We start from the raw sequence: 14,636 nt of genomic DNA, 5'->3' as shown, positions 1-14,636 counted from the left end.
ACAACAGAACTGTAGGTCAAACTTTGACCTGTGCTCCTGGGAGCTGGAGGGCAGTTGGTATGGGAAGATGGGGCAGTGGCTGCTAACTCTACTCAGTGAACACCTTCAAGCAGTAACCAAGTGTGCTGCCTGTATTTACCCACCAATATACAACCAATCTAGAGCAAATGAGCAGGCCACATTGAACCAAGCCTCTCAAAACAGGCAGATTTAGTAAGCCAAGGCCACAGCCCATGCTAATAAGCCCTTTCCAGAAGAACCTTATGAATCTCCTGGCTCCAGAGGCACCCCTGCCCAGGGCTTTCGAGCTAGGACAATGCCGCATGGAGTTTAAGTTGTACAGAGAGCACATCATGAGACAACAGCATCTCTAATATCTAGAGCTCCAGTGCTTGCCCGCTGGACCACACTCCTGGAGCATCTTAATGAAGCTGAATAGCAGTTGCCCAGATGTCGTTGCTGGGGAGCGGAGGAAGGACCCATCCTTGGGGAACGGAGTTGCCTTTAGGATGATCAGATGGTACCAGGTACTGATCCCAATCATGCCTTAATAAAAAGGTTAAAGAACAATGTTTATTTCTGGTCTTCTCCAAGCAAGATATTCAGAAACTATATTTTATATCTAGGATACTGTCTTCTTTCTTCCTTCCTTTCTTCCTTCCTTCCTTCCTTTCTCTTTCTTTCTTTCTTTCTTTCTTTCTTTCTTTCTTTTTTTTTTGGTTTTTCGAGACAGGGTTTCTCCATGTAGTCTTGGCTGTCCTGGAACTCACTCTGTAGACCAGGCTGGCCTCAAACTCAGAAATCTGCCTGCCTCTGCCGCCCAAGTGGTAGGATTAAAGGCATGCGCCACCACCACCCAGCCTAGGATACTATTTTCAAATGACAGATATAGTAACCTGCTCAAGAACTGGGTTTATGGGCTGGAGAGATGGCTCAGTGGTTAAGAGCACTGACTGCTCTTCCAAAGGTCCCGAGTTCAAATCCCAGCCACCACATGGTGGCTCACAACAATCCATAATGAGATCCCTCTTCAGGAGTGTCTGAAGACAGCTACAGTGTACTTACATATAATAAATAAATAAATCTTAAAACAACAAAAAAACAAAAAAACTAGGTTTATAGAAACCATGCCAAGGGTCACATCAATGTACACATTTAAGGAAAAACATTCATTGATCCTTATTATTTGCATATTTTACGTTTGTAATTCCTCTCTCTTTCTGAGACAGGGCTCAGGGCTGGCCTTGAACTCCCTATACTCCTGCCTCTACCTACAAAGTGAAGGGCTACAGGCATGAGGCACAACACTTAGCTATATTAGCAAATTCAAATCACCCCATGTAGTATTTTCATGGAAACCCAAAAATGCAGAGAGGAAAAAAAATCTGTCACCAGAATGCACATTCCTAGCTGAAGGCCCTCTGTTTTCTTCTCCTCAGCTCCCATGGTGTAACTCAGCATCCTTCCCTGTCTCCTTTCTTCTCCTCAGCTCTCACGCTGTAACTCAGCATCCTTCCCTGTCTGCTCTTTGCCATATTGTTAAGTTGTTCAGTTTTGTGCTTCTTACTGTTGTCTTTCTCTTTAAATGGCACCCAAATGTCCTGGTGCAATGCTAATGTTACTATGAGTGAGACAGTTGTGAGGTACCTTGTACTCTAGATAAGCTTCGTTAGACTCAGATAATAGAACTGTTAGGCCTAATGTAATGCTTATAATCAACAGCATACATGAAATTAGTCATCCTCAAACTGACACATGAAACAAGGTAGTGATCAGCTAATAAAAGTAAGACAAAGGCTGGAATGATGGTTCAGCATTAAGAATACTGGCTACTCTTACAGACAACCTAGGTTGGATTTCCAGCATCTACATGGTGGCTCATGACTATCTGAAATTCCAGTCCAGAGAACCTGAAGCTTCCTCTGGCTTTCATGACCACCATGCACACATGTGATACACATACATGCATTCAAAATACCCAAATTACATTTTAAAAAATCAGAATAAAACAAAACCTTGAGACAAAAGGCTCAGTTGTCTATCTGACCCTGGACCTTCAGGAGCAATGCAATGTCTAATATTTTGTGACTCAATATTCAAAGTAACTTGACCGAACCTACCTACCATCAATAATACGTTTAAAGGCTAAAATTTGTTAGAACCTTTCCTGAAAAATAAACTTGATGTGACAGAAAATTCCTTTCCAATATTCAGTAATTGCTGGGATGTTTGAAGAAGTCTCCAGTATTTCACACCATTTTTCTGAGACCCCTAGGTCCTGAGATGTTAGCGCCCAGGAAACAAAGAAATGCTTCTAGGCAGCAAGTTTACACTGCCTGGGGCAGCCAATCATTGCCTTCTCAAAAGACTGCATGCAGAAAGGAAGCTGTTGCCACAGCCTGCACCACTCCGAGGTGGCTACTTCAGCTGAGAGTATTATCCTCAAACCCGAAAGCATGCAGGGGCAGCAAGGCCTTCACCTCCATGGCAACCATTCAGGAAAAAAGGTTTCTTTTCCTGGGTTGACTCAGCACTCAAATTAAGAAAACAAGGCCAGTTCTGGTGGTGCATGCCTTTAATCCCAGCAACAAAGGGAGGCAAGCAGATCTCTGAATTCAAGGACAACATGATCTACAGAGCAGTCACAGCCAGCTTTCAGTTTCTTTACCTGTTCAAATGGAGACACTGACTTCCAAGAACTAATGAGGACTTTAAAGATACAGGTGGCACTCTGGAGACTTGGCAACACTGCACACCCAAAAGGAACTTTTCAAAAAGATACAAGCCGGGCAGTGGGGGCACATGCCTTTAATCCCAGCACTTTCGAGGCAGAGGCAGGCGGATTTCTAAGTTTGAGGCCAGCCTGCTCTACAGAGTGAGTTCCAGGACAGCCAAGGGTACACAGAGAAACCCTGTCTCAAAAAAAAAAAAAAAAAAAAAAAAAAAAAAAAAAAGATACAGCAATAGACTTAACAGTAAAGTACATCCTCAAGAGCTTCTAGAACCCAAGAAAAAGGGACAGCAGAGGCTGCCCTTCTGACCTTATCTGAATGAGCGCAGGCACGGAGTGCTCAGCCTGGAGGTAATACTGCCGGAATGGCTGCAAGAGGTGAGCAAGTGGGAACTCATCTGAAAGAGAAAGGCACAACAGGTCACCATGTCTGCTTGCTGTTAGGAGTGCACTCTCAAGGCAAGGTGACTGAGCCACTGATTATGACAGTAAGACCAACCTCATCTCCTCTGTAGCCCTGACTTTCACCAAGCAGTGAGAATCTCAACTTGTAGTTAGGTCTTCCTTTAGGCTTAAGTTGGGTTACTCACAATAAAAAGAACTATTAACTTAGATCTTTCCTCATCTCTACTGGCAAAGAGAAACTTACCTGGATCCCCGAATAACTTGGACTCAATTTCACGTTTCTGAAGTAGGAGTTTCTCTTTCTCTTTTCTCTGCTTCTTTTCCAGTTCTCTTCTCCTCTCCTCCTCCTGCTCTCCTTCCAGCATAACTCGGAGGGCTCTTTCTTCAGCTTCATACAGTTCAGAGCGCTTTTTAATGAGTTTTCTCAGCCGTTGAAGATGGTGCTCAAAAGTCTCATCTGCTGAAGCAGGAGGACAGACCCCTGTGCAGAAAGAAGCAAATGAATGTTCCTTTGCCTTTACATTCCTAGGCAGGACGAAGCAGAGCAAGGGGAACGCCTATGCGGTGCTTGCCTTGTGCTTCACACACCCACTACAGTGTGACACTAGCTGTGGGCAGAACTACTGTCACTCCCTTCGCAGAGCAGGAACCTAAGTTCTCGGAGGAGAAGGAGCAGAAGGTCTGCACCCCCTCTAGGAGGGTACCTCTTCCTTCCATCTCTCCATCCTATTTTGGCTTCTTTATCGATCCTTACTTTGACATTCCCAATAGTTTGTCTTTTTGGCCCTCACTCATCTCATTCCAGCTCATGCTACTTGCTAACTAACTCGCGCGCCGTGTGTCTGTGTGTGTGTGTGTGTGTGTGTGTGGCATATGCACAAGTGTGTATCCCATGCACACCAGTGTGAGGACATCAGGTGTTCTGTTCTGTCACTCTGTCTTTTTCCCTTGAATCAGGGTATCTGAGTGCTGGAGAGATGGCTCAGAGTTAAGAACATTGTCTGTGCCAGGCAGTGGTGGCGCACACCTTTAATCCCAGCACTTGGGAGGCAGAGGCAGGCAGATTTCTGAGTTCAAGGCCAGCCTGGTCTACAGAGTAAGTTCCAGGACAGCCAAGACTACACAGAGAAACCCTGTCTCAAAAAAAAAAAAAAAAAAAAAAAAAAAAAAAAAAACAAAACAAAACCAACCAACCAATCAAACAAGCAAACAAACAAACAAACAAACAAACAAAAAAAAGAAAGAACACTGTCTGCTTTTCCAGAGGATCTAGGTCAATTCCCGGTACCCTCATGGCAGCACACAACTGTTTGTAACTCCAGTTCTAGAGGATTCAACACTCTCACAGACATACATACAGGGAAAACACTAATTCACATATAATAAAAATAAAAAAATCACTGAGTGGGGAAAACAATGAGGCTTCTCAATTGTCAGGAGAGAGACAGAGGCAGGAGGAGCTCTACAAGTTTAAGGCCAATCTAGTCTACACAGTGAGTTCCAGGTCAGCCAGGGCTACACAGCAAGATAAGACCTGTCTTGAAAAAAAAAAAAGAAAGAAAGAAAGAAAAAGGAAAAAAAAAGAATAAAAACCAGGATCTCTCACTAAACCTGGAGCTAGGCAGGCACCCAGCAAATGCCATCAATCCTCCTGTCTAAGCACCCCCTGCTCCCTGCACTGGGACTACAGGCTTATATATAATTACATCTGGCCTTTTGCATGGGTATTGGGGATTCAAATGCAGGTACTCTTACACACTTAGGCGTCCCCAACCCGTTACTGATGAACTCTTATCCAGAATAGGCTCTAAACAATCAGCTCAACACTGTTCTCCCTGTTTCTGTCTCAGTAAGAATGGCTTTACTGTTCATTTTAGCAGACCAGGATAGAATCTTGAAATCACCATAAAACAAACAAACAAAAAAGGCAGGGGACTCCTGTTTTGTTTTCCATAAGACAAAGGGCTTCAAACAGAAAATATTAATCTTCCCCCTTGCATGCAACTGCCCTAACAAAACCTCAGTGAGGTCACAGGATTCTGAACTACACTGGAGGCTGACGTGGAGAGACCAATCTGTCGGTGACTATGAGCCGTCCTTACCTTTTCTTGCTGCAGCTTCTTTCCTCAGCTTCCTCAATTTCTCTAAAGCACGAAGAATGTCCACCATTCTTTTGGTGTCTGACTGTTTTTTCCTTACTTCAGCTAAGACCCCGTCAGCAGCTGCTTTGAGTTCCTGCTCCTGGAGGGGGAAGCCCACAAGAACTTGTATCAGGAACCACCTGAGAGATCAGACCTCCCTGAAGGCAAGACTTCAGAGGATCAAGCCATGCACACCACAGCCTACTGAGTTTATATTTCAATTGCCTAGGCTCAGCATGATACAATGGCTCTGCCCAGGAGCTTCTTTCCTTTTGCTGATCAATTATACAACTGTGCTGCTGCTTTGCTGCAGAGACTACCCACCACTCTATGTAGCCCAGGCTGGCCTTGCCTGAGCCCCTACCTTTGCATCTTTGCTGGAGGATGTTTTCATGCACTGCCTTTTCTAATGCTCGTTTCTGTACCTACAAATTTGGTCGTTGTCTGGACTTTGGTACTGTCATTATTAATGACGTATCTCCTGACTCAGTGTTTTATAATATGTTGTTCTCCACCATCTTCTCATTGGTCAATAATGAGCTGAACAGCCTATAGCTAGGCAGGAGAGGAAAAGACAGGACTTCTGAGCCCAGAGAAAGGGAGAGGACCTTATGTGGAGACCAGGAAGTCACACTGGGACATGTCTGAAGGAGGCCAAAATGAGAACAAGGTGGCAGGTAGGTAACGGACCACCTGCCCGGGAAGTAGGCCAGGTCAGCATAGGCAGTTTAGAATAGATCGGAATCAGCCCAGCTAGAGTGTCTGAAGCTTTTAATAATTATAAAAGTAGGCAGAGGCAGGTGGATTTCTGAGTTCGAGGCCAGCCTGGTCTACAGAGTGAGTTCCAGGATAGCCAGGGCTACACAGAGAAACCCTGTCTCGAAAAACAAAAACAAAAACAAAAACAAAACAAAAAAAATAATTATAAAGGTCTCTGTATCATTATTCAAAGCAAAGTGACACGTAGAAAAGCCCCTAGGTTTACATTTGGCACCCAAAGTGGGGCTAGAAATCAATGCTTAAGGATTGAGAGAAGTCGTGGGTGGAAGGTTGAACAAGCACTCCATAGGAACAGGTGGCTCTTTTAAGAGTCCTCCCCTCCCACCTTCATAGCAAAGCAGGGCTCCTTTAAGACACACACACTCTCCAGCCTCCCCACCTCCCCCTTCATATCAAAGCAGCTGCTAGGTAGGGAGCAGGAACCAGAGGCTCTTGGTAGGGCCCCAAAGGCAAGGACTCCCCAGAGCCTCAAGCTGCTCTCAGTGGGAGGCAAAGGCCTACACTGCTAAAACTTCCTAAAGACTACAGTTGTGGGGATGGAGGGGGTAGAACTGAAGCTACAGTGAAGTTTGGCAGGCTCAGTGTGAGCTGGCAAACAGCAGCCCAGCCCATGGTGGCACATGGGCCCAAGATGACCACAGGAACTCATGCCATGCTGAGGCCAGAGTCAGGCGGAGGACTGAAAATCTAGTGAATGACTCATGGCATAGAGGGACTGCCCCTGGGGTCGGTCACCCTTTAAGAATGGTTACAGAGCCGGTGCACACGCTTTTAATCCCAGCACTTGGGTGGCAGAGGCAGGTAGATTTCTGAGTTTGAGGCCAGCCTGGTCTACAGAGTGAGTTCCTGGACAGCCAAGGCTATACAGAGAAACCCTGTCTGGAACCCCCCGCCCCCCCAAAACAAAACAAAAACAAAAAACAAAAAAAAAGAATGGTCAGAGAACTGCTACAGGTGTGCAGAAGTCAGGCTCCAACAGAGAAGCTGAAATCCCAAGTACAGACCAGACTCTGATTAGGTAAGCCTGTGCTTAAGTGCTGAGGAAAGGAAAAGAAATTGGGCATAGGCAATCATAGAAGAAAAGTTTGAAAATAATAAGTTTCCAAAGGAAGGAGTTAGAGATTAAAAAGAAAATATTTTCTGTGTTAAAAAACAGAAAACACGGGGCTGGCGAGATGGCTCAGTGGGTAAGAGCACTGACTGCTCTTCTGAAGGCTGCGAGTTCAAATCCCAGCAACCACATGGTGGCTCACAACCACCCGTAATGAGATCTGACTCCCTCTTCTGGTGTGTCTGAAGTCAGCTACAGTGTACTCACATATAATAAATAAATCTTAAAAACAACAACAACAACAACAACAACAAAACCCAGAAAACACAAGCTGGGCAGTGGTGGTGCACACCTTTAATCCCAGCATTTGGGAGACAGAGGCAGGAGGATTTCTGAGTTTGAGGTCAGCCTGGTCTATGGAGTGAGTTCCAGGACAGCCAGGGCTATACAGAGAAACCCTGTCTCGAAAAACCAAAAACCAAAACCAAACAAACAAATAAAAAAAGGAAAACTTGAGCACAACAGGAAAACACAAGAGGGCATCTGGAGCCCATACAGTTCTGTTTCCATTATCAGCATACAAATAAATAACCTTATGTTCAGAGATGACTGCAATTTTATATATGCTCTTTAAGAAAGATCAGAATAAAGTAGACTTAGATAAGGACTGAAAGATGGGAGGGATGCTAGGTTACAGGCCATAGAACAGAGATCAGAGGATTCAAGATGAGGAAAATCCACAAAAGCTTGATGGCAACTGATAGAGATGTGGTATTCTGAATTAAAGCATACAGTCCTGGGGGCTGGCAACATAGCTCAGCGGTTAAGAGCACTGACAGCTCTTCTGAAGGTCCTGAGTTCAAATCCTAGCACCCACATGGTGGCTCACAACCATCTGTAATGGGATCTGACACCCCCTTCTGGTGTGTCTGAAGTCAGCTACAGTGTACTTACATATAACAAAAAATAAATCTTTAAAAAAAAGTACAGTTTCTGTTTGAGGCCACCTTAGAGCAATGTCATACAATAGCTTATGTGCTTCATTTTGTAGAGTTTGAAAATTTAAGATATGTATATGTGCTGATATATCATACAACTAATACATACAATTCCAATGGTTTTTTTGCCTTGAATTCTGAAAAGGATGATTCTGAGATTGCACATTTATGAATGATGGCTATTTTGGAGAAGTCTTTGCAGATTGATGATGTCCCAACATATGTATACAGTAGAAGGTAAGTTTTTTAGACATTACGGCATAAAACATGTTACAGAGATATCTTACAATACAGGTCAGGTATTGTAAAAGGATCTATCTATGCTTTAAAGGAGATGCTCATAAAACAGAAGATATTGGGTCTCCCAAAGATAGATTAAATGATGCTCTACTGCATTTGAAAATTTTAAATGCCAATGAGATACACAGCACAGCTGCTGAAAAGCACTGGATTTTAGAAAGGATTGAGGAATTAAGCCAGCTTATATATGTGCTCACCTCAAAATGGAAGTGTGTTGCATTAGAAAAGAGGTTTTGTCTTTGTTTCAATAGCAGATGAAAAGCTATGGATTCTATCAAAATTAATAAAGATTACATTTGATTCAGGGAGACCCTGAAAATTCTGGCTGCAGACATGAAGAAAGAAACTAAGAAGAACAAAGCAGGTGGTGAATGCTGATCCCTCTACATGGGAATAGCTCTGAGACTGGCTGAGAAATACCTCTACATGGCCAATAAATCTTGTTAGCTAAAGAGTCCTCAGGAATTATTATTACATGTCATCCTTTCATATGGCATGGATGGAAATTTTTTAAAAAGATTTATATATTTTATTTACATGAATACATGATCCCATCATAGATGGTTGTGAGCCACCACATGGTTGCTGGGAATTGCTCAGGACCTCTGGAAGAACACTCAGTGCTCTTAAGCCCTGAGCCATCTCTCCAGCCTGCAAGGATGGAAATTTATATTACAGTTTGGCTATACAGTCCAAAAAGGCTTGCAAGTTGACAGATGCCTTTCTCCTGCTCAAAGAGCAGAGAATCATCTTTAGCTGAGTTGTATACACTTCATACTCCTTACATGTGCTAATGCAGAAATGTGTATTACTTTTAAAAGTTTATATGTTTACAGAGCAAAAGGACCAGACATCAAAGAAGACAAGTAGCCCAGGTAATCCAACCTCACAGACTGCTTCAATAGCGGTTTCCTCAAATATCTATATCAAAAACAATTTTAAAAAAGCTAAGATCATCCAGCCAGGACTTTAGTTAAATCCTGTACTTTCCCATAACACAGAGACTGAACAACAAATGTACTGCTAGCTTTCTTAGGACTTGGCCAATATCCCAATTTTCTTAGGGTCTTCAAAAGAAAATTCTGCCCCAAGACATCAGGAAGCAATTTTAAGAGAATGCTCCATTTCCCAAAAAGTGGGATAGGTGGGTTTGGGTTGTTCCGTGGGCCATGAATGTTTGTTGTTTAAGCTGTCACAAGTTGTTAATGCTCTTGGTCAGGGAGGAAACAAAGTAAAGAAGTTAGATTTAGGGATCTCTTTTTCTTCTTTCCTCTATCCTTCTTTCTCTCCTATTTAGTGTTACAAGAAGAGGTAAGGAGAAGGTGTGAAAAGAAAAAAGGGGGTATAGGGAATGAAAGGATTTAGGGCAGATTACTGAATCTATTTTTAGACTAAAGAGCATTAACAAGACAAAATATTTTACATTTTGTATGGATTTTGTATACTGATACAAATTTGAGGTTACTTTTGCTACAAATACTGTATATATGTTTTAACTCGCTAAAGCTATTGTACCTATGCAACTCATTTGAAAATGTAATGTGAAGTGCTAGATCTTTGTAAACTGCTATTGCAAACTATTTAGGATAATTAAGAAATACAACTTAGTAGTCAATCAAACTTATAGTCATGTTAGGTACTAGTTTAATTTATTACAGAAATAAGCTTTCTTTAGCCTCCTGTAGAGTTTTCAAAGTTGAACAGATAGTAACTAGCTAGAAACAAGCAACATTTCCTATTCAGATATACCACAGATAACAATCTTCAAAAAACCTCAGAGATCTACAGAATATGGCATTTAAGATGTCTTATTAGGGCTGGTGAGATGGCTCAGCGGGGAAGAGCACCGACTGTTCTTCGGAAGGTCATGAGTTCAAATCCCAGCAACCACATAGTGGCTCACAACCACCCATAATGAGATCTGACGCCCTTGTCTGGTGCGTCTGAAGACAGCTACAGTGTACTTACATATAATAAATAAATAAAAAATAAAATAAAATAAAATAAAAAAAATAAGATGTCTTATTAATAAAAGGCTTTTCATGACAGTGAAACATGGCTCTTCCTGGTAGCACCCCCATCCTACTTCAAAGAAGATGATGAGCATCAAAGACCCTTCATATGGAGCTTGCTTCAAATTTGGCAAGCTGCCACTGGGCAAGAACGTGCCCTTGTCTTAACTGCAGACAGCATGCTGCCCACGCCATGGGCAAGCAGAACATGGAAGAAGCAACTGCCAGGCTTTGCAAGGGCAAGGTAGGCAAGTCCTTCATAATCCTTGCTTCGCAGAAAAGTCTGTCTTATGTTGGACCAGAAGACCAAAGATGGATGTTCCGGTAGCAGCAGAACCTTGGGCGTCCAGGCAGCCAGCTGTGTCTGTCATTTCTATAGTTTTGGAAGCTGTTTGCTTCCAAATTTTCATTTCCTGCTTACTCAGGTAATTTTTATTCCTTCTCAGGTCTCTCATGGGGTTGAAGACTAGATAGTTATAGCCTCAAACCTAGGCTTAATTTGTTTAGGATTCAATAAAATGTTTTAAGGTCTAAAAAGATATGTATAGCTTGGTAAATGCAAGTTATGATAGAAAATGAGTTAAGTACAGAACTTTGAACTCACCAAGACAGAATAGATAGTAGAGTACTTTCTCCAAGGTTGCTAAATACAAATAAACTGGACATTATGAATGTAATTTTCCCTGATAGTTTTCATAATTGTTCTTCCTGTATATTTTATTAATTTAAGAGAAAGAGCTTTGTATTAGACTAAAAGAGAGCTATCTTACTTCAGCCTCCCACAGGTGTGATCTATCTCTCCCAGCTGATCATACAGCCTTCTCCTCTTCTTTGGTTTTGTTTAATTTATTTCTGAAAGACTGTCTCACTCTATAGCCAGACAGACTTCAAACTGCGGTACTCCACGTGCCTCAACCTCCTGAGTGCTGGGATTACAGATGTGAGCCACCCTACCAGCTCCATAGAACCTTCTTTAAGGAGAACCTCTCCTCAGCAGCTTCCAAGCTGAGCTCTTGTTTCTCAGTGTTTCCTAAGGTGCCCGAATCTAATTTACCTTGTCAAGCTGGAACTCTAAAAATGCAGATTAACAGACCTGAAAAGCCAGGTTTCCAAGCAAGGATAAGGAATGGAATGGAACTCGAAAAGCCTAGGACTCTACAATACCTCAGAGTAATTCTAAGTTTGTCCTTCACGGCTCCTAAAGATGGCTTCCACACAATCATCTTTCACACATAGGAGGCCAATCCTAGGATTTATTTGCCTTCCATGTCCTCATCTGCTTGTCTAGTTCTCTTTCCTATCTGTCTTATAGAAGTGCTTGCAACTCTACCATGACAGCCAATGACTGTGCCCCTTCAGTCTTCTGCTAGGAAAACTATTCTTGGCTGGAACTACTGCTTTAGGCTCAGTTCAGATGTCACTAAATTATGTGGGAAGCCTTCTTCCAATGAACTAGATGGCTACCCCTTATGCTATCTTTAGTTGAAAAACTAACATACATCATGCTGTACTGACATGATCCCTTACAAAGCTCTAAGCAATCACAGATAAGAGCTATATTTTACTTTCTCTATCCCTGCTATCAGACACTAGACCTGACACATAATGGACTCTTACTAAATGTTTGCTGAAGTGACTAAATTTTTCAGATTAAAGTATCGCCCCCCCCACCCCATGCTGACATTCCGGAGGATACAATGCTAAATCTCCCTATCAATACACTTTCCAGCAATGCTATACTGGTCTCTAGGGCAGTGGTAGACACTGGGAAAAAGGAGATTGTGCTGGTTAGTTTAATGTCAACTTAACACAAGCTAGAGTCCTTTGGGAAGAGGGAAACTCAATTGAGACTCTATCCCCTGCCTCATCACCAGACAGGCCCCTGGGCAAGCCTATGGTCCATTTTCTTAATTAATGACTGATGTGGGAGGGCCCAGTACAATTATGGGTGGTGCTACTCTTGGGCAGGTGGTCCCAGGTATATAAGAAAGCACCTGAGCAAACCAAGGAGAGCAAGCTAGCAAACAACATTTCTCCAATGCCTCTGCGTCATCTCCTGCCTCCTAGCTGCTGCCTCCTGGTTCCCGCCCTAACTGGCTATGATAATCCACTGGGAAGTGGAAGTGAGATGAACCCTTTAACTTCAAGTTGCTTTTGCTCATGGCATTTCATTCCAGACTAGAAACCCTAACTAAAACAAGTGCTAGCCGACTGTACAAAGTAGGAGGGACAGAGGGGCCCTCAGCACTGTCTCAACAACACCTGAACACCACCAATAGACATGCTAGCACAGAAGTGGAAAAGCTCCAAGATCCTCAGTCCTAGACAACTACAGGCAACTGGGAAATGCTGAGAGCAAGAAAAACCGTTCTCCCCAGGGACAAGCACCTCAATTCATTATCAGTGGTCAGCCCTGAAATCATATACATACAGGTAACATTAAATGTACTAGTCAGGCTGTATTTATGTATATATGTAACAGTAAGTAAAGAAAAAACAATAAGTAAAGAAATAAGAGGCCATGAATTTGAGAGAGAACAAGGGAGATGCATTGAGAGGCTGGAGGGGAAAAAGAGAATGGGGAAATTCTGTAATTATATTTTCAAAAACTAACATATATATAAAGCAGCAGTGGGATTGGAGTCATGGATCTGCAGCTAAGAGCACTTATGATTCTTACAAAGGACCAGGGTTCAGGCTGGAGAGATGGCTCAGCGGTTAAGAGCACTGACTGCTCTTCTGAAGATCCTGAGTTCAAATCCCAGCAACCACATGGTGGCTCACAACCACCTGTAATGAGATCTGACACCTTCTTCTGGTGTGTCTGAAGACAGCTACAGTATACTTAATTATAATAATAAATAAATCTGCCGGGCAGTGGTGGCACACACCTTTAATCCCAGCACTTGGAAGGCAGAGGCAGGCAGATTTCTGAGTTCAAGGCCAGCCTGCTCTACAGAGTGAGTTCCAGGACAGCCAGAGAAACTGTCTTCAAAGACAAAAACAAAAAACAAAAAAACCTAACAACAAAAAAACAAAGGACCAGGCAGGGTTCAACTCCCAACACCACACAGTGGTTCATCACCATCTGTAACTCTAGTTCCGGGGAATCCAATGTCCTCTTCTGACCCCATAGGCAGCAGGCACACATGCGGTGCACATACAAACATGCAGGCAAAATAATCACAATAATAACAGTATTCAAAGGACATGAGGATGCCTTCAACCAACACCTGGCAAATCCTACTTTCTCCCTAGATCTACTGAAGAACTTGAGACAGACAAGTTTTGAAATCAGGCAATTTGGGACTAAATCTGAAGTAATGTTGGTACAAACTTGTGTGACTGCTGTCAAGTTAACTGCTCTAAATCTCAATCTGTAAAATTAGGGTAATGAATTCCTCAGGATTATGTGTAGGACACTAGTGTAGTGTCTATTATAAATATGAGTGCTGAACTGGGGTGAGAAAGGCATGTACAGAACAACACAGCAACCTGAGAGGCCAGCGGGATTGGGTTATGCACACTCTCCAAAAATAACCCGAGTATCGTGAGGGATTTGGGGCTGCCAATCTGTTGACAGTGTAATCTGCACTTGCTACTTATTGCATTGTTTTTGAATATAGTTTTCTTGCTATTTTGTGTGAGTCCCTACTTCAATCATTTGAATAAGAGGCCAAGTACCTGGAAACACCTGAACCAGACAGACCCACACCACCCGATACATTGGAATTCATAGTATCAAACTAATAAACAAATGAATCCGGGAGAGAACTATTATCAACCTCATCAGCCAATTAAGTTATAAAGGTCTCTAGGTGTGGTCCAAGTCCTCTAAATTTGCATGCTTTAGGACAGTATAAAAGATAATACGCAGACAGGTTAGTACTGCACCATCAGTAAGTGAATCCAACATTGAAGCAGGATACAGGAGGTGTGTCCTCCCAGGAATGCACCAGTGTGAACCTGTCGTGGGTTTAAGGGACTTTATAGTCCAAGTTCTAAAGTTTTATGCACCACACATCGTCAACACGGAATACTGAGCAAAGAGGTGGCAAGGCTAGCTTTCAAGACGCATCCAAGCTAACTAGCATGCAGATTCGGCTTCCAGTCACCACTGCTCCAACCACCGAGCGCGTACTGGTTCTCACCCGCTTCTTTTCCTCCACTTCCTGCACGCACTTCACCCTCCAGCGGTCAATCTCCTGCTCCCGTTCC

The 14,636-nt window shown here is 42.9% G+C and overlaps 1 protein-coding gene across 1 annotated transcript; it reads right to left on the bottom strand.

Moving 5' to 3' along the window:
* Positions 1 to 6: 6 nt before the first annotated feature.
* Pdcd7 (programmed cell death 7) lies at positions 7 to 14,635 on the bottom strand (the record flags this gene model as incomplete). Its single annotated transcript, XM_031345699.1, has 5 exons — positions 7 to 546; positions 3,042 to 3,129; positions 3,381 to 3,617; positions 5,239 to 5,377; positions 14,570 to 14,635. Coding segments are annotated over 5 exons (654 nt in total), but the record flags the coding sequence as incomplete, so codon positions are not given.
* Position 14,636: the final 1 nt, after the last annotated feature.

The sequence above is a fragment of the Mastomys coucha genome, unplaced genomic scaffold, assembly GCF_008632895.1.
Source record: "Mastomys coucha isolate ucsf_1 unplaced genomic scaffold, UCSF_Mcou_1 pScaffold23, whole genome shotgun sequence".
NCBI classification, from domain to species: Eukaryota; Metazoa; Chordata; class Mammalia; order Rodentia; family Muridae; genus Mastomys; species Mastomys coucha.
The sequence above is the reverse complement of the archived record's forward strand: the minus strand, read 5'-3'. Positions and strand labels throughout refer to the sequence as shown.